The 27,586-nt window shown below is 39.1% G+C and overlaps 1 protein-coding gene across 2 annotated transcripts in view; it reads left to right on the forward strand.

Annotated features, from left to right (window-relative positions):
- LOC121738194 overlaps positions 1 to 27,586 on the forward strand; it is a 444,621-nt gene that overhangs the window by 403,268 nt on the left and 13,767 nt on the right. For both annotated transcript variants that reach the window (XM_042130106.1, XM_042130105.1), the window contains exons 8-18: positions 13,148 to 13,165; positions 17,057 to 17,207; positions 18,160 to 18,271; positions 18,882 to 19,060; positions 19,263 to 19,439; positions 20,301 to 20,441; positions 21,226 to 21,334; positions 22,820 to 22,977; positions 23,781 to 23,839; positions 24,701 to 24,868; positions 26,571 to 26,700. In XM_042130106.1, the coding sequence (XP_041986040.1) occupies positions 13,148 to 13,165; positions 17,057 to 17,207; positions 18,160 to 18,271; positions 18,882 to 19,060; positions 19,263 to 19,439; positions 20,301 to 20,441; positions 21,226 to 21,334; positions 22,820 to 22,977; positions 23,781 to 23,839; positions 24,701 to 24,868; positions 26,571 to 26,700 (1,402 nt within the window). The remainder of the gene's footprint in view (positions 1 to 13,147; positions 13,166 to 17,056; positions 17,208 to 18,159; positions 18,272 to 18,881; positions 19,061 to 19,262; positions 19,440 to 20,300; positions 20,442 to 21,225; positions 21,335 to 22,819; positions 22,978 to 23,780; positions 23,840 to 24,700; positions 24,869 to 26,570; positions 26,701 to 27,586) is intronic.

Genomic DNA, 27,586 nt, shown 5'->3' on the forward strand with positions numbered 1-27,586 from the left:
CTCAGAGACGTTTGATGATGATTAAACTTCAATTAAATGAAGAGTTTGACAGATAATGTATGGAGATTATGGCAAAATCTTCATAGGTTTTGTTGGGATTATTTAGTAGATGGCTTTGTCCACATTTGCATCATTTTCGCGTATATGTGCGTGTATCATGATACGAAGTGTATCATGCTCGCGATCACGCTAGCGAACATGATACAAATGATACGTTTGTATCATTTTCGCGTATCATATCTCCGTCGCGTAGCATTGAAGTCCACACTAGCGAATATGATACGTTCGCTAGTGTGGACTCAAAATGATCGTGAACATGATACACTTCGTATCATACCCCGATCGCTATAAACCGCGTATCGGATACGTGTCGTATCGGATACGCATATCACGATCGGCAGAATGATCTAGTGTGGACGCATTTTGATGTCTGCACTTTGGGAGTTCTTGACTGAATGAATCACTAGATCGATACGAGGATCAGCGAGACGATACGCGATCAAGATAACTGTATCTTGATCGCGTATCGTATCTATAAGTGTGGACGTCGTTTTTTGGCCGAACTGTGGCTCACGCGATATACGCTATGGTCAAACACTTGGGATACGCATACTCGATACGATACGCCTGATACGGATACGACTACTTGATACAAATGTGGACAAAGCCTGGGAAGTTTTCACAAAATCGGTCAAGCGATAGGTCGGAGCAGAGGGCGTTACTGGCACATACAGTAAACAATCCGACCGCAATCCGACAGCACACGTCATATATCAGAACGAGCTTTTGCCCGCGGCGTCGCTCGCGTTAGCAGGTATTATTATATACAAACTTTCATCCCCTATTTTGACCCCTTGGGAGTAGAATTGATCAAAATCCTTTCTTAGCGGATGCCTACGTTATAACATCTACCTGCATGCCAAATTTCAGCTCGATCCGTCCAGTGGTTTGGGCTGTGCGTTGATAGATCACCATGTCAGTCAGTCACCTTTGAGTTTTATATATATAGGGCTTATAATTAACTGATCACCAGAAATAGTAACATTTCACAGACAAAAATAGTAAACAATCACCAAAATACAGACCACCAATTTAATGTAAAATGATAACCAAAGATTTAACATCTTAAAACCAAAAATAGTAAATGATCACCAAAATAAGTAAATGATCACCAAAATTAGTAAATGATCACCAACGTTATACTCGCATTTTAATGTAAAATGATCACCAAAGATTTATTATCTCGCTATCCTATTTATGCAAAATGACTCCAAATAATTCATTGTTAAACCAAAAGTAGTAAACGATCACCAAAATTAGTAGATGATAACCAACATTATACGTTAGCATTTTAATGTAAAATTATAACCAAATATATTTTCATTTAGCAATCCTATTAAAGATAAGAAGACAGACACATATCGAAGTCTTAGTAATAGAGTCCCGTTTTTACCCTTTGGGTTTTAACCTTAAAAACGGGACCCTATTACTGAGACTTCGATGTCTGTCCGTCTGTCCGTCCGTCTGTCTTTCTCCAGGCTGCATCTCAAGAATCGCTACAGCTAGACTTCTGAAAATTTCACAGATTATGTATCTGTTGCCGCTATAACAACAAGTACTAAAAACAAAATAAAATTATTATTTAAGGTAAATCAAGTACTAAAACAAGTACTAAAAACAAAATAAAATTATTATTTAAGGTAAATCATCACGTTTGTTGTATTAATCCCATACAACAAACGTGATTTTTTGGCCTTTTTTGTTCGATATCAATAATGCCAACCGGTAGGCACGTTGATATTTTTGCAAATGCCTTAGTTACATGTTTACTTCAATAATTAATAATAATATTAAAATAAAATAAAAATTTAAAGGGGGCTCCCATACAAAAACACAATTTTAGGTCTAATTTTGTTCTATAACGGTACGGAACCCTCCATGTCCGACTCACACTTGGCCGATTATTTTGTTATTAATATGCTTACATTTTTTGTCAATCGTAGTGATTTATTTGGACAGAAATATCGCATTGATTTGCTCACAAAGATTTGGTGATATTTACTATATTTGGTGATCATTTACTATATTTGGTGATCATTTACGATATTTGGTTGTCATTTACTATATTTGGTGATCATTTACTTTATTTGGTGATCATTTACTATATTTGGTGTTAGATTACAATTTGAAGTGTTGTCATGACTAAAATAGCTGGTAGTATTGCAATTTTAGACTTTATTTTTTTGGTGTTAATTATTTTTTTTTGGTAAACAAGTTTAGGGTATCAGTGCATTTTTCGGTGGTCATTATATTTGTACCCTATATATAGATACTGACGAAAACGTTGTCAATCGTCGATCACAACTTTTTGTTTACTGTCTGTGTTGGTGCTGTCTCTAGCGAAAACATTGCAGTAATATATCCTATAAATAAAATAAATAAATAAAAAATGTTTTATTTCTGAGTAGATTTTAAGAAAATACTTTCAGAATGTTAATATTAGCTACGGTGCCTACCACCGGTTCGGGAACTATCCCGGCGAGAAGAACCGGCGTAAGAGACTCGCACGGGGCCCACTTTTTTTACCAAAAAAAAAAGTGAGGTAAAAAAATTAATCTTTTAAAATAAAATTTACAATGCTGTAACTTAAAATTATACAATGTCAACATACATACATACTCGTAGTAAGTCATGTACAATAATGTAGAAGTAGCCTTGTAAACAGCCATCCTACTCCCAAAATGTGCCATCGTTTTGGCACACAAACGCTCTTTGACTACTATTGTATTGAACTCATATTTTGTTATAGGGGTTTATTTTATTTCACCAATGCCATGTCTTTCCAACCTTATATCCACGTCTTCACCCACGAAGCGCTATATTTTCTCCTTCATTTCTGTGGATTTCCAAGATACTTGGTCCTGGATTGCGTGTTTACAGTTCAAATATTTTACACTAAAGACCGGTCGTGGAAAGAAGTTCAGCTAAGGTCAAGCTGCTTGCTTTTTCATAAGCACAAAATTGTTGATTGGTTGGCTGGTGAAAGATGTGGAAATTAGATAGCAATATTTTCTTGAGTGTTTGTGTCTAAACCACAGAATATATATTAGTAGTACCAATCTAAACACACTAGGCCGAAGTTACGCGGCGGAAATTCGGCATGATTACGCCCATGACCGATGACACACTATTCCGTCGCGTTCCGTCCGTATAATATTGTATGCAATGAGTGCGGACGTAATTATGCGGAATTTACGCCGCGTAACTTCGGCCTAGTGTGTTTAGACACTTAGAGTGTGTTATCAGCTCAATGGCAAATTTTTTGTCTTGAGATCAACCTATACTTATTTTATTCTCATGCTTGCCAGAAAAAATCCTATGAAAATTTTAACCCATTTTATGGTACAATAGGTTAAAAACAATAATGTTGTGTAGACTGTATCGATATCGATATAATATGATCGCGAAGCTGTAGCGTGCTTAATGGATGTCGATGATAGGTAATCACTAATCACAGACCAATATGTTCTTCTGCTCGTTTGTCATCGCTTGTGTTTGTCCATCATGATTGCCAATTTTGAAGAAAAAAAAAGAATTATTTTAATGAAATCGCATATTGCTTTATATAAATACACAGATTGACATAATGTTTTAACAGCAAGAAGATAAAAATGCCACCAGAGCAACATAAAAGAAAAGAGATAGAAATGAAACGCATGACATAAGACAACATAAAAAGAGTGAGAAAGGTCCACTGTGAAAGATATACTTACTCAAATTGCATGACATAAAGCATAAATTGAATGAGATGGCTTGTTAAATTATTATAAGTGAACGAAATTTCGGTTTCGGTTTCGGATTTCGTTTCGATTTTGGTCACAACGTAACCGAAGCTTTCGGCTTATAATTCTTACTAGTATTGTGAATGTGAAAGTGTGTTTGTCTGTCTGTTGTATCTCAAATCCTAAACAGCTAAATTTATTTATTATTTACCGATTTAAATGAAATTTCTTATGCATACTACAGATACGGGAAAGGACATATTTTACTGCGAAAAATGTACGGTGATAAATGAATTTCGGGCCAACGGAGTTGTAGGCATCAAGAAGTAAAAATATTTTTTTTATGAAATAAGGGGGCAAACGAGCAAACGGGTCACCTGATGGAAAGCAACTTCCGTCACCCATGGACACTCGCACCATCAGAAGAGCTGTAGGTGCGTTGCCGGCCTTTTAAGAGGAAATAGGGTAATAGGGGAGGGAAGGGAAGGAAATAGGGGAGGGTAGGGAAGGGAATTGGGCCTCCGGTAAACTCACTCACTCGGCGAAACACAGCCCAAGCGCTATTTCACGCCGGTTTTCTGTGAGAACGTGGTATTTCTCCGGTCGAGCCTGCCTATTTGCACCGAAGCATGGCTCCCCCACGTAAAAATTTTTGTTTAGTGTCAGCCGAAACAGCGTTCAAAGCCGTATTGTCAGTTTCGGTTTCGGATGAAAAAATATAATCGTATTCGAAACAGCGAGAGAAAAAACAAAATGGCGATCTCATTAAAGCGAAGTATAGACATAACAATCTCGTAACATAAAAAAGTTCTCGAGAGGCTAAATCATTTATTTTATGTCTTCAGTCTATACAACAGGATCTATAGTATAGATCCTTAAAATTTATCGAAGGCCATTGCTTTTATCGATGTAACAACAACTTAATGTACGTTGGCAATATTTTTGTATACAGGCTGATATCCCGTCTCTCGACTATGCTGAATATACTCTTATACAGGGTGTAACAAAACTAAGTGGTGATACTTTAGAGTTTAGGGTGAGTATGAGTCCCCTATAAAGAGGCCGGCCGTGTGTGAGGCCGACCTTAATTGTGAAAGTAGCAGCGCAGAAAGAGTTTTCTCACAGAAACATAGAAGTCAAAAGTAACTCTTTTAGCGCTGCTACTTTTACAGCAAACTCTACACACTGCATTTTTAAACGGGAAAATACTTTACTCTTTCTGAAGAATCCATACTAATCCATACTAATATTATAAATGCGAAAGTGTGTCTGTCTGTCTGTCCGTCTGTCTGTCTATCTGTCTGTCTGTCTGTTACCTCTTCACGCCCAAACCGCTGAGCCGATTTAGCTGAAATTCGGTATGGAGATACTTTGAGTCCCGAGGAAGGACATAGGATACTTTTTATTCCGAAATAATTTACGGTTCCCGCGCGATAAACGAATTTTGACGCGACGGAGTTGCGGGCGTCATCTAGTATTATATATGCAAAAGTGTGTCTATTTTTCTGTCTGTCTGTTACCTCTTCACGCCCAAACCGCTCAACCGATTTTGCTGAAATTTATTATGGAGGTACTTTGAGTCCCAGGAAAGGACATAGGATACTTTTTATCCCGGAAAATGTGCGGTTTATTAATAAACGAATTTTGGTGCAACGGAGTTTCGGGCGTCATCTAGTATATTATAAAAGTCTCATGTCACATTATTTTTAACCTATTTAAATAAATCGATGTGAATAAACTTTTAAAAGTACATCACTATGACCTTGAATCACATCACTAGCCCTCGTGAGGGGAACAGTTGAAGTGCAGTCACAGTAACGGTCGAATTCTGTGCGTAATTCATTTCATTTGTGAACCATATTTAGGTGGGACAAGTTAGAAGTGGAGGCGGTTAGCGATTTTGTAAGCTTTATAAATTTAAAAGCGACTTAATTATGGCAAATTTTAGTCCAAAATTATAAATTTACACAAAGTGACAGCCAAAGTATATGATGATCAAATACTGACCTTTTAAGGTTAGAATTAAGTTTTAAGAATTAGTGAAAATTATTTTTTAGAAACCCGAAAAACTACATTCAGTAATTCTAATAACATGATTGGGACCCCGTTTAAAAATGTTAAACAGTGTCAGTAAATCATATTTTGGATTTAATTACAAAAAAAGTAAAATTAACATTTAGCTTTAAATGTTTCTTGTTTTTTTTTTTAATATTATCGATATTTAGCAATTAGGTTTATCTTAAATATTTTTGTTCATGGCATTTCGTTGACGCATCCGTTGTTAAATGTACAACTCTGTTAATTAACAAGCATGAACACAATCCCAAACGTTCTAGATCTTTTCATTGTTCTTTTGTACAAAACTCTTTAGCTGATAACTTGTGCCACACTAGAGTCGTTTTTTGCATGTTATCGGCGAGTAAATTGGGCGGCTCGGGTTTTTGCGAGAATTGAGGGGGGCAGAAGAATAAGAGGGAAAGGGGGACAAGGGTACAGAAGTACAGGGGAGAGCCTGCGTTTTACTGCCCGTTACATATCGGTCTTAGTATAACTCAATGTGGATCATTTTTTTTTTTATGAAATAAGGGGGCAAACGAGCAAACGGGTCACCTGATGGAAAGCAACTTCCGTCGCCCATGGACACTCGCAGCATCAGAAGAGCTGCAAGTGCGTTGCCGGCCTTTTAAGAGGGAATAGGGTAATAGGGGAGGGTAGGGAAGGGAAGGGAATAGTTGAGGGTAGGGAAGGGAATAGGGTAGGGGTTAGGGGATTGGGCCTCCGGTAAACTCACTCACTCGGCGAAACACAGCGCAAGCGCTGTTTCACGCCGGTTTTCTGTGAGAACGTGGTATTTATCCGGTCGAGCCGGCCCATTCGTGCCGAAGCATGGCTCTCCCACGTAAACGTTTTATTTAATCACACGCTCAGTCTGGCATTAGTTCAGTACGTACGTTTTTTTTTTTATAAAATAAGGGGACAAACGAGCCAACGGGTCACCTGATGGAAAGCAACTACCGTCGTCCATGGACACTCTCAACATCAGAAGAGCTGCAGGTGCGTTGCCGGCCTTTTAAGAGGGAACACGCTCTCTTCTCGAAGGTTTGCAGGTCGTATAGGACCGGAAATACTGCTGGTGACAGTTCGTTCCAGAGTTTTACAGTGCGCGGCAGCAAGTCCCGCGAAAAACGCACTGTGGAAGACTGCAAAATATTTCGGTTACGGTTTCGGCCAGTTTCGGTTGAAAAATCTAATTACGGTTTCGTTTTGTGACACATCCTAATAGTGCGTAATTTTAAGAGACCCAATATTACTGTGAGTAATTATTTGAAACAAAATGACGCACGCAACTCCGGTACGCCAAATCTTCTATCACCGTCCATTTTTTCCGGGATAAAAAGTATCCTATGTCCTTTCCCGGGACTCCAAGTACCTCCATATCCAGGAAAACCTGTTCAGCGGTTTGGGCGTGAAGTGGTAACAGACAGAAGACTTTGGCATTTATAATATTAATGTATTGATTCCGTCTGCGGAACCCCAAAACTCCAAAGACGACGAGAAGCGAATTATTTCTGGAGAAATTCGTATTCTTTTTTATTTCAAATTCGTTAATTCACGTTTCGATTAAGTACTTTTGTTAATTAGGGATAACTTCAATCTTTTGTTAATTTCTAAGAAATTGTTAAAATGGTTGTTCTTGCTCGGGCGAGTGTAATTTTTTAAGTGGGACGAAAAGACAGCACTTTATTACGCAGCTTCTAGTTAGCTATACTTAATAATATAAATGCGAAAGTGTGTCTGTCTGTTTTCTCTTCACGCCCAAACCGCTGAACAGATTTTGCTGAAAGCTATGATATTTTGAGTCCCGGGAAATGACATAGGATACTTTTTATCCTGTAAAAATTCACGGTTCCCGCGCGATTATTGATTTTAGGCGCTACGGATATGCGAACAACCTAATTTTGCTATAGTACGACGAATAATAAAAACTAAGGAAACGTCTGGCCATTTAGCCGAAACTTTTTCGTTTTCGCTTCGTTATAGAATCGCCGATCAAAATGTTCCATACATTTTGATCGGCGATTCTATAACGAAGCGAAAACGAAAAAGTTTTTTTGTTGAATTGACATAAGGCGAGTCGAACGTCAACGTCATATTAACGAACGCTTATGTCAATTCCATACATTCTCATCGGCGATTCTATAACGAAGCGAAAACGAAAAGATTTTGGCTCACCCCCCTGGTCTGTCTATCTGTTACCTTTTTACGCAAAGAGAGTGTGTACTCTTAAAGTATTATCACTTTTGTTACATCCCCCCTTAAAAGAGTGGGACTGTGACATACGAAGATCACCTACGTAGATAAAATTTGTTTTCTAAATTGTATCTGCAGTCGACAGTATCAAATTTGGACATCTGAAAGTAGGTTGGTGCAATTTTTCACGACTGTCTTTCCGCCCCCTGCGCAGTGTTGCCAAGTCCTGAAAATATTTCGCCTTTTTAAGTCAAAAATTATTTCACCATAAATACATACACAGTACACACCGTGTAATAATGTGAAATTAAGAAAAAACAAGCCTCGATTCAAAACTATAATGACGGAAATGAGTAATATGTAAAATATTAATCCGATCTTAGAATTACATACTTGTTAGTATGTAATTCTAAGAAATAGATATAAATAGGTAAATAGATAAACCCAAACTTTCTAGTACTGAGCGGGTTGATGATTATAAAATATTGCTAAGAACACTCGATCTGTCTAGGAACACTCGAACTTTCAAACATAAAAAAATTTGATCAAAATTGTTCCAGCAGTTTGGATGCTACGAATTACGATGCCACGGACATACAAATACGACACACGTTACACACACACACACACAGAGACAGACAGACCGAAACGTCAAACTTATAACATCCCTCTTTCGTCAGAGGTGAAAAACATTATCATTTGAAAGTTAACAAAATCTCTGAAAGTGCCCTTAAAATCCCAGTAGATTTTTTTACCCCATAAATTTGGGGAAAACCTCTCAACTGGTAACACCGTCAGCTGATCGATGAGTTAATTCCCGCCTTCTGCAGGGGTGCTCAACCTGATTGTCTTATTACAAATTAATTAATTGAATATATTCATCACTAGGTGACCCGGTGAACTTCGTATCACTTCACGAGCCTAATATAAACCTCCCCTGGTCTTCCGAACGAATATTTCAAAACTGAAATTAGCCAAATCGGTTCAGCCGTTCTCGGGTTTTAGCGAGACCAACAAAAATTTTAATTCCTTTATTTATAAAGAAGATAGAATATTATGTTGTTTATTAAATTGTCGTGTGTGGACTGTGGTGTTTGTTATCAAACTCTGCCGAAACGGCTGGACCGATTTAATGAAACGTTATATCCAGTAGGTCTAGGAAACGGCCATCATCTATTTTTCATGTCAAAAAACATAATAATAATTTGATAGGTATCTACCACTAAAAAGTGTTTTTTTAATTAACCTCATTATTGAATTTTGAAAAAATAAGACAAGCCGCGGCAAAACACCACTCTTTCTATCAAGTAATTAATTATTTTCCAGTATGTGACACATCATCTTATAATAAATGATATCGCGCCGAAGGTTGCCGACACCTGATGTCTAATGAGTATCATCAATCACGTGAACTGAAGAATAAAACTCCTAGATCTTTATGAAATCCTGGTAGTGAAGTGGAAAAATATAGAGGAGTTTTTAATGAAATTCATACTAATATTATAAATAAATAAACCGATTTTCCTGAAATTTGGCTTGGAGATACTTTGAGTCCCAGGAAAGGACTAGGATGCTTTTATCTCGGAAAAATGTACGGTTCTCGCGAGCTAAACGAGTCATCTAGTTACTTATCTTATGAGTCGAGCAAAAAATAGCAAAAAAATCACATTTTGTTGTATGGGTTAATTTTTTTTTTTGCTTTTTTTGAATGTCAGTTAAGAATTAATTAAAACCTACTTTACATAATTCAAATCTCTTAATTCTTAATTAATAATGATAATATGGGAAGATTAGAGGGTGGGAAATTAATGGCTCGTATCAGTGGCGGATTTACCAATAGGCTAAGTAGGCTGCCTAGGGCGGCAGATTTAGAGGGGCGGCAAATTTTGCTCCATTTTTTATCTTACAGAAATAAAAAATTCCACCAAAACATTTCTTGTAAAATATTGCCGAGACGATCACTTATGGTTTACGGTTTACCCTGTGAGAAAGATATGAGATCTCATGTAGAGCCAGGCTTCTGAATCTACACGGCCTAACTCTAACCCTGCTTAATGTTTGGCTACCGCACTGGGTGAAACCTTGTGTGATCGTCTCAGCAAAAATTTTCACAAAATGTTTTCGGTGGTATATGATTGTGAACTAAACTAACGTATTGAATTTCAAAGGTCAGTTATAGGGGCGGCAAAAAATTGAAAAGCCTACAGGCGACAAATTTATAATCCGCCACTGGCTCGTATCATATCATGAGAGAAGTGGGTGAAAAGGGGTGAAAATGTGATCGTTAAAACGATGTCGGTACTTAGACAACTTGCATTCGATAATTTCGACAGTAATCCAAACTTAAAAACTAATATTTTAAATGCGAAAGTATGTATCACGGCTCAGCGGTTCTCAAAGACCCCTAAAATATTTATTTTTTTGAATAAATTGTCTCCATGCTGGTGTCTGATGACAAGGACTTTGGCTTGCAAACCTTCAAGAAGAGAGCGTATTCCATCTTAAAAGGCCGGCAACGCACCTGCAGCTCTTCTGATGTTGCAAGACTCCATGTGCGACGGTAGTTGCTTTCCATCAGGTGACCTATTTGCCCCTTTGTTTTATAAAAAAGCGTTACAGAACTTAAGTGCTATTCCACATCGGTCTTCTACAAGGCCACGCACTTTCTCCAGTCTTTGTAAGAACAAATTTTCGTAAAGTGAAGCATAATATTATAAAAAATTGGAAACATCGAAAATTCTCTCTTCCCAAATTAACATTGGCTCTTAATTCTATTAGGGGGAAACCTTTCAAGGGTATTAATATAAAAAATTGGTTGTCGGTCCGTACGTTTACTTACTAATTGGTCGCAGTTTAAATTTGGACGAAATTTTTATTATTGGCTTTAGTGTTGGGACAAAGATGTCGATAAGTATTCGATAATATGACGCCCGAAACTACGTTGCGCCTAACATGTTTATCGCGCAGGAACCGTACATTTGTCCGGGATAAAAAGTATCCTATGTCCTTTCCCGGGACTCAAAGTATCTCCATATCTAATTTGAGCAAAATCGGTTCGGCGGTTAAGGCGTGAAGAGGTAACAGACAAACACACACTTTCGCATTTATAATATTGGTTTGGATATTAGTATGGTATGGATGGGGGATTTTTAAGAGTACATAAAAGCTAAGTATTTAGTTTTTGTTTTTGTCATATATTTTACTAAAGAGCTAACTAAAAGCCTATTTGTGTAAGTTTTTTTACATTAATAAATAATGGATGGATATTCGTAAGTGCTACAAAGTAAAAGGTCTCGGAGAAAAATGATGGTTCTGTAGATTACATTATATCAAATAAACGACCTGGCTGATTGTCGGCATTTCGTGAACAATCTAGTCGTTATGTTGAGTACGAATTCTGTTTTATCAAAAGATTAGAGGGCATTGATATTTTTTTGTGAATTTATTTTTGGTGTAAAACAGTTTTTGGGAAATGAAATATTATCTTAAATAAGGAATGCTTAATTAAAAGTTTTTATAGCCGTACAATATTATGTAAGTAATTTTAAATTTCCAATAATAAAACTATAGAGTGAAGTTGTAAAAATATTGATATTCTAATCTATACTTATAGGTTTATTGTAAAATATGCAAAAGTGTGTCTTATGTCTGTCTGTTTGTTACCTCTTTACGCTCAAACCGCTAAACGAAAGTTGCTGAAATATGGTATGCAGAATGCAGATACTTTAAGTCCCGGGAAAGGACATATAGGATACATTTTATTCCAGAGAAATGTACGGTTCCTGCGTGTTAACCTAATTTTGGAGCAACGGAGTTGTCGCCATCAACTCGTAAAATATTAAAAAATTAACTATTTAAAAATTCTCGTGTAGGATATTTTTTCTTGAAATCGACCAAAATCTATTTTATACCCAAAATAACATAGCAAAACAACGTTGTCAGGGCTAGCTATTTCAATAAAACTTTCGATAACTTTTGCCATCACTATTTTAAAACAGATTACGACTTTTCAAAGTTAATCTTTTCTTTGGAGTTCAACGCTTTGGTTTTATATTTAACTGAGTATCGATTTTTTCTCATTTCGTTGGTGTAATACTGTTAATCCATGAAAAGTTCTTTTGTTAACTAAATTTATTGTTTTTTTTTAAGTTGGCTCAGTGGTTGAACGTGTGGCGGCTTAAGTCAGGGTCATATTAGGTTCGAATGAAAGGGGACAAAAAGTTTTCAACGTTTCTAGGTCATGGATATGTATGATATAAAAAAAAATCTTAAATACTTGTATACTAGCGAGCAAAGATAATATTATCTATATATTAATACGCAAGCGAAAAATTTTGTATCCCTTTTGACGAAAAATGCAGAAACATAGGTGAATGAAATTTTGCACAGTTATAGTTTATATGGTGAAGGAGTGCATCGAGCTAATATTATTTTGAAATTATGCTTTTATCACACATTTTTTTAACAAATAAAACATTACACACACTACAATACGCACACTCAAGAAGATGACAGATTTTTGAGTGACAAACCTATACATACGAATTATACTCTTTTATTTATGGTTGAAGTCTGTTGACAACAAGTTGACAAATTGAAAATGGATTATAGTTTTTTTATTGAACCTTAGATACTATTAGACAGGGCCCCCGTAAGGGCTACTGGCGCCTGTGTGCAAAAAAAGGATTTTGGCGCCCCTTTTAGGCAAATTTTTTGGGTCCTTGGTTTTGGCGCCCCTAAAGATGGCGAATTGGCGCCCATAGAGGATGGCGCCCGTGTGCATTGCACACATTGCACATAATATGGTAGCGGGGGCCCTGCTATTAGACAATACTTACACGGCCAGTCTGAGATCAGCTGAGTCCAAGAGACAAGAGTTGAAAAAAATATATGATAAAGCCAATATTTTTTTACATAATATAGGTACCAGGTCCAGGTCCAAAATATGTCGTTGAAAGTTTGAAACTAAGGTCGAATTTCGACCATTGAGCGATCTCTAGTTATATTAAAATTATAATATTTTTTTAAATTTTAGTATTTTAGCTGGTTAAATAATAAATTCTACATTACAATCAGACTTATAATGTGTTTTTTGTTCCATGTAACATCAACAGCTGCGCGAAATAGAGGCGGTAAGTTACTTTTATCTTTTTTCATCTCTCTTTTTCTTTCCTTATCCTACGCTAATGGATTTTTTCAAACAAACAACATTTGATCCGCAACGATGTTATTCTGTTTATTTTTATTGGATCGTCTTCGGTGTAACAATTGAGGTGTGCCACAAGGAAGCGTTCTGCGCCCGGTGGCTTTCTTTGTAGACGTTAGTGGATGACGTTGGTTAGTAATAATTTGAAAATTGACGCTATTTTTTATAACAGGCTTTAGGAGCGGAAAAGTTATTTGAAATAAAAAAATGTGTTTTTGATGTATATAAATACAAGGTGTAATAAAATATACTTAGTGATAATATTTTAAGGTGTGTATGTGTCACTTTTAAATAGAGTTCACTGTGAAAGTAGCAGCGCTAAAATAGCAAAAATTTTTTGCGTTTTTTTTTTTTTTTTTTATGAAATAAGGGGGCAAACGAGCAAACGGGTCACCTGATGGAAAGCAACTTCCGTCGCCCATGGACACTCGCAGCATCAGAAGAGCTGCAAGTGCGTTGCCGGCCTTTTAAGGGGAATAGGGTAATACGGGAGGGTAGGGAAGGGAAGGGAAGGGAATAGTTGAGGGTAGGGAAGGGAATAGGGTAGGGGTTAGGGGATTTTTTTTTTTTTTTTTTTATTAAAAAATTGTGGCCGTCTATGGACTGTTCGTCCATATCCTTTTTTTGTTATTTTATTATTTAGATTTTTCGCACCAAGGATAATTGAAATAATATTATGAATTTAATTGTGGTCCATCACGCCATGGACACTTTTTTTTTTTTTTTTTTTTTTTTTTAACATAAGTAATATATATTTATATATATACTTAGTAGAATAGACTATAATATATTATACATATAATAAATAAATATATATATTTATTGTTTTATAAATTACATAAAAATAATATGTTTTGAACGGTGAGGTCCCAGTCGGTGTGGCGGCCAGTAGGTCCGACATTTTCCGATTTCCTTAGATTTTATGCTGCTCCACCCTTTGCCTTTAGATGTTGTGACATTGGCTTGGTGGAGAGGGGTCACTCAAGCTGGGTGGAGTTTCTAGGGTGTTAAAGAGATATCGTTCTGTGTCGAATCTACCCGCCATGTGGCTTAGGACTTTATCGTTCCTGTCTTTTATAGCCATTTTTATGTTATAATCTCTTATGTGTTCGGTTGACACCTCCGTGGCTCTTTTTATGAAGCTTGCCACAGCGTCTCCATCAGTGTCAGTGTAATAGACACAGGTGTTAGTGTGCCGGGATATGGCTACAACTGCATGAGGAACGCTGTCATGGATTGCCAGCTTTCGGGACTTGGTCTGTATGATGATCACCGAGGGACTCGTTAATCCCTGAGCTTCATGGATTGTGAGGACGCGAGAGTCCGTTCCCGATCCATAGCCTGTATTAGTGAGGGCTGCTTTCTCCTCTTGTGTGTGGACAAGATACAGGGTATTTAGATTGGCTTTAGGTATTCTCGCTCCTGTATACTTCATTAGCCTTAGGGACCGCACAATTTCCTTCGATGAATAGATGTTATTATAGACCATGCTTAAGGCGTATGCCACATCCATAGGGCTCCTGTGTGTGCAAGACAACTCCTGGGTGATGCTGGTTACCAGGTTTGGACGAGTGTAATTAAGTTTAAAGAGGTTTTCACGCTCTATAAACGGGAGTTGGTTAATATCTCCAATGAGGATGACATCGTTGGCGCCTGTTAACTGATTCGCCATGACGATTGAGCCGAAATGGTTCATGAGGGCCTCGTCAACTATCAACCTTTTGTAGGTTTCTTTTGTCCCATTTACCAGCAAAGAGGCCATGGTACGAACTTTATCTTTAACTTTGTTGCCAGTTCGTAGCGATAGCCTTTGCTTTAGATCCTCGGCTGCTTCGATTGTCGTTGTTATTATAACGTCTGTTTCCTCATTGAAGTTATTAATGATCCAAGTTGTCTTCCCACATCCAGGAACCCCATTGACCCACGAGTAGTTGATAGGTTTCGCGAATATATCCCAGTCCATGCTGGATTCGGGGTCCCCAGATAGGACTTCTGCCATTTCTAGTATCCTGTCTTCCAGCATTATTCTGGTACATTCCGCTATTACCACTATTGGATCCTCAGATTTTGTGATAAATTTGAGAGTTCCCGTGCGTTTTGTCTCATCCTCGTCCAGAACCACGAATCCGCAGTCGGCACTTAACGCCGCCATATACTGCCCTGTCATCGCCCCGGCAATTATTGTGGAGGTGACATTGTCGTATATGGCAGCTTTTGCATCCTCGAGTCTCACTTCTAACAGCTTTTGATTTTTCCGCTGATAGGCCTGCATGATCTTATTGCAGGTCAAGAGCTTTATGGTCTTATTTGCTCTTATTATCGCCTGGAACTCGAGGAAGGCATTTATTATATGATCTTCGGGGCTCTGGGCCAGTCTGAGTTTTGGCGGGAGCACTTGCCTTGGGGGTTAGGGGATTGGGCCTCCGGTAAACTCACTCACTCGGCGAAACACAGCGCAAGCGCTGTTTCACGCCGGTTTTCTGTGAGAACGTGGTATTTATCCGGTCGAGCCGGCCCATTCGTGCCGAAGCATGGCTCTCCCACGTCTATATTTGTATAGGCAAGCGCTCCAGAGTCATGAATTTTTCAATACGAAAATTTCAGAAAGGTTAATCTTTTAGGGCTGCTACTTTCATAGCGAACTCTATACAGTGGACCCATACACACCCTAAAGTATTGTCATATAATATGTAAGTTACAAGGTTTGTTCAAATTATAAGGGAAAAAATGATTCATCCACTTACGTCTTCGTTTGTGATTGAGTTACTCGTGCGGATCTGACGTAAGCCCATAAAGTTAATATACCTAGCGGAATAGAGAAACAAAGGCCGGAGCAAGAGAGATGTCACTATCAGTAACACTGCGTGGTAAAAAGAGACGTGTGATACATGATAGAAGGACTCTTTTTTTGACGTCCAGTCGGTACGTGCCGCACATTGACAATTTAATCTCATAGAAATCAAGTTTAATCATGCTTGTGTAAGCGTATACGTACACATATTTTTACACACAGATGAAACCAATTTCGGTTTCGTTTGACAGCTCGAGATTGTTGCTCTATTCCGCTAGGTATGTTAACTTTATGCATAAGCCTTGGATAAAAGTTCTGTTATCTATTTCTGTATGTTTATGAAGAAAAAGTTATTCTATCACGTGATTAATTTATATGACAATAACTTTAATACTTAAAAGAAATCTACTGTTTGAAGTTGCTAAATTCAAAAGAAAATTGTACATTTAATATAGAGTTTACTTATTTATTGAGAATAAATTTTATTCTTTAAAATAATTAATAAGTATGTAGGTACTTTTTTTATGAAATAAGGGGGCAAACGAGCAAACGGGTCACATGATGGAAAGCAACTTCCGTCGCCCATGGACACTCGCAGCATCAGAAGAGATGCAGGTGCATTGCCGGCCTTTTAAGAGGGCATAGAGTAATAGGGGAGGGTAGGGATGGGAAGGAAAGGAAATAGGGTAGGGGATTGGGCCTCCGGTAAACTCGCTCACTCGGAGAAACATAGCGCAAGCGCTGTTTCACACCGATTTTCTGTGAGAACGTGGTACTTCTCCGGTCGAGCCGGCCCATTCGTGCCGAAGCATGGCTCTCCCACGTATTTGTCCTAAAACTTAAACTTATCTCTATAACCAGAGAACACGAAATAAAGTCTTAAACTATAAAACAATTTTAGACATAGAATTAAGTACTGTAGCTAATATTATCATAGATATCAATAAAGATGATTAAATTTAGACGGTGCTGATGTTGTTGTTGGCGATAATGATGATCATGATAATGATGACGATGCAATTCCAGAACGACACGACATTCGAGACGACGTCAAACTTGACGTTCGAGGCGACGCGGTGGGAGAACGGACGCAAGTTCGTCTGTCAGGCGAGCAACGAGGTGATGACGATGACGAACGAGCACCCGATACAAGCGAGCCGGGAGCTGGAGATCTGGTGTAAGTAGATAATGATAAAGATCCAGATGACGTAGTAGTTCTCGGTGATTTAGATAAAGCAGTAAGTCTAGATAATGTAGTAGATATTAAGGTGGATAAATGTCCAGATGGTGTCGTAGATCTAGGCGATATACAATAATTAGATGAAGCATTAGGTTCAGTTGATGTTGCAGATTCAGATATTGAGGTAGATCTAGGTGATAATAAGTCAATACGACATAGAAGATCTATAAGTTGATTTTGTATTTTCTTAAAATAGAAAAGTTATCTCTTGTTTTCTAGATTTATTCTGACTACACTTAGTTGTCCCTCGCAAAAAATTAAAAACAATATTTCTTTTTAAAATAAAATCACTAATCACGAATCACATGTTTGAAATTTTGGTAGCCCGGCTGAAATAACGTGCGCTTCAATGCGCTATATTTTGTCTGCAACTGAAGAAGACAGCGACGATGTCAATGGACGAATTTGCTATTCTAAAAATATGTAAAATTTTCCATTTTTTTTTTCTCTACATATAATAGAATAACAAATGTAGCGTGAAATAAAATCAATAAGGGCCCAGGGACGCCTCATCACCAGGCGCACAGGACCTGAAAAAGGTCGAAATCACTGAATCCCTGAACACCCGCCCAAGTGGAAATACTTTTATTGAACTGTGACTGATATGATTAAACTATTGAAAGTAATCTTTGGGTATATGGATGATATCGTATGTTATTTGGGTTCCCGGGCTGCAAAAATTTTCATTGATTTGATTATTTTCTGTTACTTTTACACAGGCATAGTACTATGCACTGTACATAATATGCACTGAACCCGCTTTTCTTCATACATTCGATTATCCGGATTTTAGATTATCCGTATAATATTAAAAAGACGTTGCGAACTGTAGTTGTACAATGCCCTTGTCTAGCAGAAAGGGACTTTAAGTATGAATACTATGATCCAGATCCGCCCATCGTGACGGTGAGTCCGCCCAACATCACCGTCATCGAGGGCTCCAAGATCCTGCTGAAGAGCGAGTACGAGAGCAACCCCTCCGCCCTGAATGAGGTTATATGGTGAGTTTGAATTTGGTGGTGGTAAATGGGAAAGTGGTACAGTGGTGACTGGTGAATGATGGCAATAATTGGCATTGACCCTTAAAGGTCTTAAAGGGAAGCCAGAGCCTTGTGTGACCGCAGCAGCAAAGCTCCAACGTTTTATATAATAATGTATGATGTGCTACATTGATGCGTTGCGTCTTCAGACGCAGTGATTTGAGGAAATTATAAGTGAAAAACAACGCGGTAATATGCGGTAATATAATAATTTCAGCACGAATGTGATTTTTTGTACTTTATCGCGTCGTTGTAACGCAAAAAACTTATAGTTGCAAGTGTTGCAACAACGCGACCACACGCCTCGCACCGTAACAATGTTTGTTTCGGTAGGAAATACGTAATTGTAACGTTTCACTCCTTGTCTTTTATCCAAATTAGCGAAGATAGTAGTTTAGGCTCTGGATAAACCATAATATTATGGTCCCTTCTTATTCGTAAATAGTAAAGTTCAAACAGATAGTAATCACTCGTAGGACTCTGATAACCTAGCAATAATCCGGTGAGAAAATCGTTACTACAATCAATAAGGGTTTAAAGTTCATTATAAAGACCTCTTCACCAATTTCAGGTTCAAAGACGGCGAGCGACTGCATGTGAACAGCAGCCACTACCAAGGCGGCAGCACCGAGCAGCACTCGCTGATCATTCTCGACGCCGACGGCGACGACACCGGCAACTATACCGTGCTGCTCAACAACGCCGTCGGCAACGGCAGCACGGAGGATGTGATCAGCGTGCACGTGCTGTGTGAGTATGGTGATGATGATGATGATGATGATGATAGACGACAACAGCCGATTAATTGGTCGCGATGTAGCTTTCTAGCAAATTAAAAAAAAAGGAGACTCAAGTGGCAGACCGATGTTGGTTACCTGCTAGGTGTGTCAACACTGCCGAGTTTGGTCCAATATAGCTGCAAATCTATTCAATATTTCATTATTCATTTCAGTCAAGCCCCAAGTACGCCTCACCATGTCCTCACCAAGCCCTATCCTGGAGAAGGAGCATCGGAACGTGACCCTAACGTGTGAGGTGGTCTCCGGCAATCCGGCGGTGTTGGATGAAGTCATTTGGTACCTGGATGGAGAGGTGCTGAAGCATCTGCCTGAGTGCAACGGCACTGATGGTGAGTTATGGATGCTTGGTAGATTCTCAATGCCAGGAAAAAAGTGGTGATAATTACTTGATTTTATGGAAGCCTGGTAGATAGCAAGCATTTTAGAGGCGTTGGACTTGCTTGATTTCATGGAACCTTAGGAGATAGGGAGCATTTTCAGGGTGGCTCAGTCATCATCATGATTGTATTAATGAATTTTAAATTAATTAATACAATGATTGCTGTTGCTTGTCCTCACACACGCACGAAAATATTGCTATCGGGCTCACATGGGTGTATAAAGTAAAAACAGCTCTATAGCTACTGCTTTACCAACGGCAATAAAGGGATTTCTATCAATTCATTCTGACCAACTTGTTTAAATGCGAACAGAAAATAAAAATAAGCAATCGCCGAAGTACACAAGCAGCTTCTTGGTCTGTTGAAGAACAGCATTCTTACGAAAACATTTACTACTTATACTGCTTACGTCACACCTTGTGGACAAACAGCATTTGTACCACAGATATAGATAGTGATAGATGCCGCATGTTTATGTACTTTGCGTGCCATATCGCGCTTCCAAACGACGAGCAATGCTCGTCTTTCGAAAGTCTGTTCTTTAGTCTGCTATCGGAATCGGACGTCAATCGGAATTTTAAAAATGCCTAAATGCCTAAAAGTGCCGTATTGAGCTGTAGAAATTCAAATAGAAACATTGGCCTAGATGGGCATTGGGCACTTTTGTTATCATCGGTACGTCGTAGCTATAAAAAAGTGGCACGCTCGTTTTCATACAAATGGAGCGACATGCTGTATCTATCTTGATCTATGTCTGTGATTTATACCAAAACTCGTCACTACTGCTCATTCCACACCTGATATTTCCAGACGCGCTCTGCAACGAGGTGGACCCATCAATGCTGCTCCTCCAGGACACCACGAAGAGTTTCCACGGCAACTACTCGTGCAAGGGCAAGAACTACGCCGGCTGGGGCAACGAGAGTGAGAAGGCTGAGCTGGTTGTGAACTGTGAGTATTGTTGCAGACGCATTGGGTTGCGTTTTTACAACAACCTAGCATAAAGCCTCTGCGTTGCTGACACACATTGCTTGCATTGTTGCAACGATGTAACTCCTAGTATGCGTTGGGCCGACGCTGAAACGAAGTTGGTATGGGAATCATGATTGGGCTCCAGGAAAACAAATTTTATTACGGCAAAACTGATGCTCTTGATGGATAATTTGATTTCAATGGACGTCCACAGACTGCTACCTCTTAGCTCCCAAGCCGTTTGTAATGTGCACAGCAACACTTTAGATCGCACAAAAGTATATGACGTGGGTGAGCCATGCTTCGGCACGAATGGGCCGGCTCGACCGGAGAAATACCACGTTCTCACAGAAAACCGGCGTGAAACAGCGCTTGCGCTGTGTTTCGCCGAGTGAGTGAGTTTACCGGAGGTCCAATCCCCTACCCTATTCTCTTCCCTCCCCTATTCCCTTCCCTTCCCATCCCTACCCTCCCCTATTACCCTATTCCCTCTTAAAAGGCTGGCAACGCACCTGCAGCTCTTCTGATGCTGCGAGTGTCCATGGGCGACGGAAGTTGCTTTCCATCAGGTGACCCGTTTGCTCGTTCGCCCCCTTATTTCATTAAAAAAAAAATGAAATTGTGAGAGCTTCAAAATCAAGCTCGTTATAGAATTTTCAAACCAATAGGTGTTGCCGAATGGAGTTGCCACCAACGTCTCATGGTTTTTAGTACAATGTTTATCGTTTGTTTCTAATCAAACCTATGGCACGTCTTTTTTCAGACCCTCCCGGGCCGGCGAAGCTGACGTACTCCCCCTGGCGAGTGGTGAAGGGCAAGTCGCTAGTGCTGTCCTGCAGCATCGAGGAGAAGGGACGACCGGAGGCTCACAGGTAAGAACTGTTTTGATGGCGGAAACAGGTTTCGTTGAAACGAGACTATAATATTATTTTTATTGTGCTCTTTTGATGCACTGCAAGAGCACCGTTTAACTCTCGTAACCAGTGGGGCGACCGACACAACAGGTGAGAAATCAAGCGCATGACTTTACATGGCCATCCGACGCATGAACCATCTTACTTGTCAGACAATCAGATTATCAGCCTGCGTTGTCTTAACCAAACTCCAAAAAAACATGTTTCCAACGCGGGAATCGAACTTGTGGGAATATGCGCGGAGGCCACAAAGGAAGATCTTCCGACCGAGCGAGGTGATATTCGGTCAGGCCGAAGCCCACGTGACTGATTTCATCTGTTGTATATGTTACGCTCAAAGACCGAAATCGCTCAATGAGCGAAAAAATGGCTCACAACGCGTTGTGGTTACAGTGAAACAGCCACGACGCGGAATTCGCGTCGTGGCTCTGATGAAAACAGCCACGACGCGTTCTGGCAATCACAAAAAGACCATAACGCGAAATTCGTGTCGTGGCTGATATGCTATTCGTTATCTTGATTTGTTCTTGATTGATTAATCGTTCATAGGTATGGAAGATTATATTTGAATTACCACGCGTACTACAAAATATTTTTTCTTTTACAGAATCACTGCATAACGTGTTTATCATTGTTATTTATAAAATATCCATAGTTCCATACTATATGTACTAATATTATTACTGTATGTCTGGCGCAACGTAGTTGCGGGCATCAACTAGTAGTATTATATTTAAATTATATAAATAAAAATAAAGCTAAATTTTTATAATTTATTAAAATCAGATTACCTTATATTAAAAAAAAACAACAACAAACAATAACGCGTTGCGCCAGACAGACAGACAGTAATAATATTAGCACGGATATTATGGAACTATGGATATTTTCAAATAATAATGAAAAACACGTTATGCAGTGCTTTAGTAAAAGAAAAATATTTTGTAGTACGCGTGGTAATTTAAATAAGTATAATCTTCCATACCTATGGACGATTAATCAATCAAGAACAAATCAAGATAACGAATAGCATATCAGCCACGACACGAATTTCGCGTTATGGTCTTTTTGTGATTGCCAGAACGCGTCGTGGCCGTTTTCATTAGAGCCACGACGCGATTTTCGCGTCGTGGCTGTTTCACTGTGACCACAACGCGTTGTGAGCCATTTTTTCGCTCATTGAGCGATTTCGGTCTTTGAGCGTAACATATACATATACCGACGCACTTAGAAAACTTCGATAGCGCGATGCAGGAATGTGAGGCTACTTGTGGGTACAGCCACAAACACGTGACCTCCGAGCCAAGAGTCACGCTCTAGACTGCTGTCGGCATAATAGCTTACCATTACTTCTTTCTTGTGTACCAATTAGAACACCTTATGTACCAAATACTAATTGCCTTTAAACAATTCTGATTCTTATTCTCTTTTCATGTTCTTCAGATTCCGTTGGTACCGCGGCGAACGTGTCGTCAGCGACATCGTCTCCCAAAACTGGACGATCGACCCCGTGACGTTGGACCACCGCACCAACTTCTCCTGTCGGGGCACCAACGCGGGCGGCGAGGGACCGGCGGCTAGCTTGAATGTGGATGTGCTGGGTGAGTTTGTACCAGACTACGAAAAAATGTATATTTCATTCTTAGGTAATAAGATTTTAAAGGTTTTTATGTACTGCCGAGCTTTCATCATACAGCTGTGAAAACGAGATGCAACATTTACAATTGAAAGCGACGAGTATCTGGAGAAATCGTTGTTTCATTATTAAAGCGCCCCATGAGATTATACTATTTTTTCATTATTAAAACGCCTCTTTTTGGCGCACTTTGGGCCCAAACGGCTTGTCAAGACTTAAAGAAGCTATCACAAAAATTAGCAGGTTAGTACGAATATCGACGTTATGGACATTAAAATAACATTCAATATCAGCGCGCCTTGTACAGTGGCGGTTACGACGCTCGCCGCGTTCTTGATAGGGCGAAAATGTATGAAGAAATGTTATTTCTTTTTATATAAAATATTTAGCTATTCGTACAGGGGACTAATTAAACAACATTTTTTTGTATATTTATTTTCCTTAGTTCAGTGTATTTAGCTATAATGGTACCTAATCAAACCCCATTTTTTTAATCTTATGCGAATATTGTGATGGTTAATTTAAATGTGAAAATTTTGTATGCGGCTATAAATTTTTATAGTGTAGCCGTGGAGATGAATATATCTTTCATTTGAAACCAAGATATCCTCGCAGTGACTCCTAATTCTTTAAAATGGTACCTGAAAATCGCTGATATTTGTGAAAAAATGTGATAGCGTCCTTAAGCTTGAGAGGTACCATTAGATATTCGTCTTGTTGTGAACCTAACACCGTTTGGTAAAAACTATATTGTGTTGTATGTTTCAGCACCACCGAGCTTCAAGTACGCAATGAACCATTACAGTGGTGCTCTGTACAAATCACAGGTAAGACTTGACAAAAAATATGTGAGCTTGATTTGGAATAAACACTAGCAACAGGAATCATTAAACCTTGAAACCCTGTTTAGCTTTGTCCACACTGTGCCTTTTTCTGTTCGTCAAGGGCATACGTTATAGCGCAGTTAACAGCGAACGTGAGGCATGCCCTCGATGCATGCCCTCTGACCGTATCCAAAACTTTCGCTTTGTTATTAAAAATGGCGTTGCGTTCGTTGACGCGTCCAATTACTGAATGCGCCAAAACGAAAGTTCAATGAAAGAAGATGATGAAAATTGAAGACGAAAGCGCATAGTGTGGACATAGCTAATAGCTTTGTCCACACTGTGCCTTTTTCTGTTCATCAAGGGCATGGCGTATAATAATAATTTAATGCGATGCGTTCCTTGACGCATTAAATTATTGAATGCGCCAATATGAAAGTTGATGACGAAAATTGAAGATGAAAGTGCACAGTGTGGACATAGCTATTGTCCTTCTTTCATCATGACATAATATACTATTATATAAATACGTACTAATGGTTCTAATGTGAAATAAATGCGAAAGTGTGTATGTCTGTCTATACGTCAATCTGTCTGTCTGTCTGCTTCTTATAACAGACAGGTTCAGCTTTTTAGAGTTGGTTTGTTAAGAGACGAGAAAAGGACATCCGAAATTTTTACTTTCGAAAAAATGTACGGTTCCCGCATGATAATTAAATTGCGACGTAACTTATTTTGCGTCTCTTCTGATGCTGCGAGTGTCCATGGGCGACGGAAGTGGCTTTCCATCAGGTGACCCGTTTGCTCGTTTGCCCTCTTATTTCATTTAAAAAAAAGTACACTTCTAAATCTAATCTATTCTAGAACATCTCCCTCTCGTGCACTGTGGAGTGTGCGCCGCTCTGCTCCGTGCAGTGGCTGAAGGATGGCGTGCTGATAGACCCTGAGAAGACGAACCAGTACTACGTGGTGGAGAGGCATATCGACCCGCAGGTCAACAGGAACGACTTCGAGGCGACGGAGAGCACGCTGGTGAGTGGTGATTATGATGATGAGTGTGGTGATGATGATGAGGTGAGTGGTGATGATGGTGACAATTTTAGTGGTAATGATAATAATGAGGTTGGTGGTAGTTATGAAGATGAAAGGGATGATAAGAGTGATAATGATTATGACGGACCAGTATTATGTGGTGGAGAGGCACATTGAGCCGCAGGTCAACAGAAACGACTTCGAGGCGATGGAGAGCACGCTGGTGAGTGGTGATGATAATGATGACGAGAGTGGTGAAGAAAATGATGATAATAATAGGTTTTACAATATTATTGTCATTCTTTGTCGATGTTTTAAGCGTTTATGGATATGATGGGTTGCTAGTAGGTATGCGATGAGGTCCGTATATAATGAAAATCTAGACTTACTGATACAGCAGGTTATATTGTCCAAGCACATACACTAGGTTCATATCTATATAATAGTTCGAAAGAAGGTGCAGAACAGGAGATGAAAAAGCACAGTATGATATAGCACGAAATGATATTAAGAGTTCAAGCACAGGATAGTGATTTAGCGAAATATTTAAGCTGCGGCGAACAAGCGAGTGACATGCGCTCCGCGTCAGTATCGGGGAGTGACTGGGGAGGTTCTAGAAAACATGCGCGCGCGCCGCTCCGGCGGGACCGGTTATATCGATAGTGCGAGGCACTGCTCGATAAACCGCTATCGATAATTTGTCGTATCGATATCGACCATCTGGTATACATTTAGTTTAATTAATAAATAAAATATATAGTTGTAAATATGTAAAATATGTATACATAAAATTGTAAATATAGATAAGAAAGTGTATATTATGTGCTTGTAAATATTGTAAATATAAAATCTAAAAATGTAAATAAAGATATATAAAATGAATAAAGGTAGGCCACACGTTTTAAAAAAAGCGAAGTTGATGATGATGCGATGGTGGTAGTGATACAAACAGGATAATCATGCTTATCTGCTTAAAAGCACTGATGAAACAGCAAGCAGTGGTGGTGTTAGATTTGATTTTGGCCACATGCGAAATTACACTAATGGAAAGAAGTTTTGTCACAGAACGTGGATGTGATGTGGTTCTCTCAAGTGTCATTTACGATGGTGACGTTTATTCTGATTTTGGCCAGATCTGAAAGATTCTTGAGGACTTGTATCTTTAATCTTTCACTTACTCTTTTATTCTTATTAAGCAAAGAATTCTATTTAATTGTTGTTAACTTATTTAATATTTTACTTATGTTGATTCTTATCTGCATTAAAACATACTTTTTATTTCCATCCAACTTGTTCTTCAGCAAGTCTTTTTCTCTTAATAAGTCTATCTCCATCTATAGCATATAAATCATTTACGTCAATACTCATCTCTCTCTCTAACAATATCTCCATCTCCTTCCAGCACTGGAACATGTCGGCTTGGCCGGGCGGTGCCCTGTGCCATTTTTGTCGTCTCTTTCTCTTTCCCTCTCATGTAAATTGTAGTGTGCCATCATGTTAGTATCTGTGAGCATCTTTGCTAAATTAGTTGTCTCTTTCTCCCTCATATAAACCGTATCTCCGTCTCCTTCCAGTACTGGAACTCTTAATTCCCTTTCTTGTAAATTGTACTGTGCCATCATATTAGTATCTGTGGGCATCTTAGCTAAATTAGTTGTCTTTGTCTCTCTCTCTTTCTAACAATATATCTATCTCCTTCCAGCACTGGAACATGTCAGCCTGGCCGGGCGGCGTCCTGTCACGGGCGGCGGACACCGCTCGCTACACCTGCAGATCTTCGCGTAATGCCGCTGGACCACCTGTAAACAGTACTACGAAGTTCGCTGTGGAGTGTAAGTGGGAGATAGACTTTATTATGTGTACGCTAAGGTCTTAAATTAAAAAACATTAGGTACTCCTCGTGCGAGCTATATGCACGGTCACGCACTTTATGAAAGTGTACTTCAAAATGGACTGTTTTTTGTCTACAAATGAAATTCATCAAGATAATATTTTTGTGCCGTGAGCTAGCTATAGAAAGGGAGGAGTCTGTCTTTGTGTTTCCTCTTATTAAGCGTTAAGAGGAAACAGAAAGACAGACTCCTCTCTTTCTATAGCTAGCTCACGGCACAAAAATATTTTATGGCTGATACCGCCCTGAAATCAGCAGGTCGATGTCTGTCAGTACGAATATCGACGTAAAGGACATTAAAATAACATTCATATCAGCGCGCCTTGTACAGTGGCGGTTACGACTCCTTGATAGGGCGAAATAGAGGAAAATTATACTTTTCACATGAACGTGACTGTTCGATTAAAAATTCCTCGTGAGGAACTGTAGTGTAACTGATAATGTATTAAATATAAAATGTTCAATGCTCTAAGCCAACAGGTTAGGAAGTTAATAGAATATTTGCAGAAAAATCGATGACCACGGCATATACGTGGGAGAGCCATGCTTCGGCACGAATGGGCCGGCTCGACCGGAGAAATACCACGTTCTCACAGAAAACCGGCGTGAAACAGCGCTTCCGCTGTGTTTCGCCGAGTGAGTGAGTTTACCGGAGGCCCAATCCCCTAACCTATTCCCTTCCCCTCCCTACCTTCCCCTGTTCCCTTCCCTTCCCTCCCCTATTACCCCATTTCCCTCTTAAAAGGCCGACAACGCACTTGCAACTCTTCTGATGCTGCGAGTGTACATGGGCGACGGATGTTGCTTTCCATCAGGTGACCCGTTTG

This window comes from Aricia agestis, chromosome 22 (assembly GCF_905147365.1).
Source record: "Aricia agestis chromosome 22, ilAriAges1.1, whole genome shotgun sequence".
Classification (NCBI taxonomy): domain Eukaryota; kingdom Metazoa; phylum Arthropoda; class Insecta; order Lepidoptera; family Lycaenidae; genus Aricia; species Aricia agestis.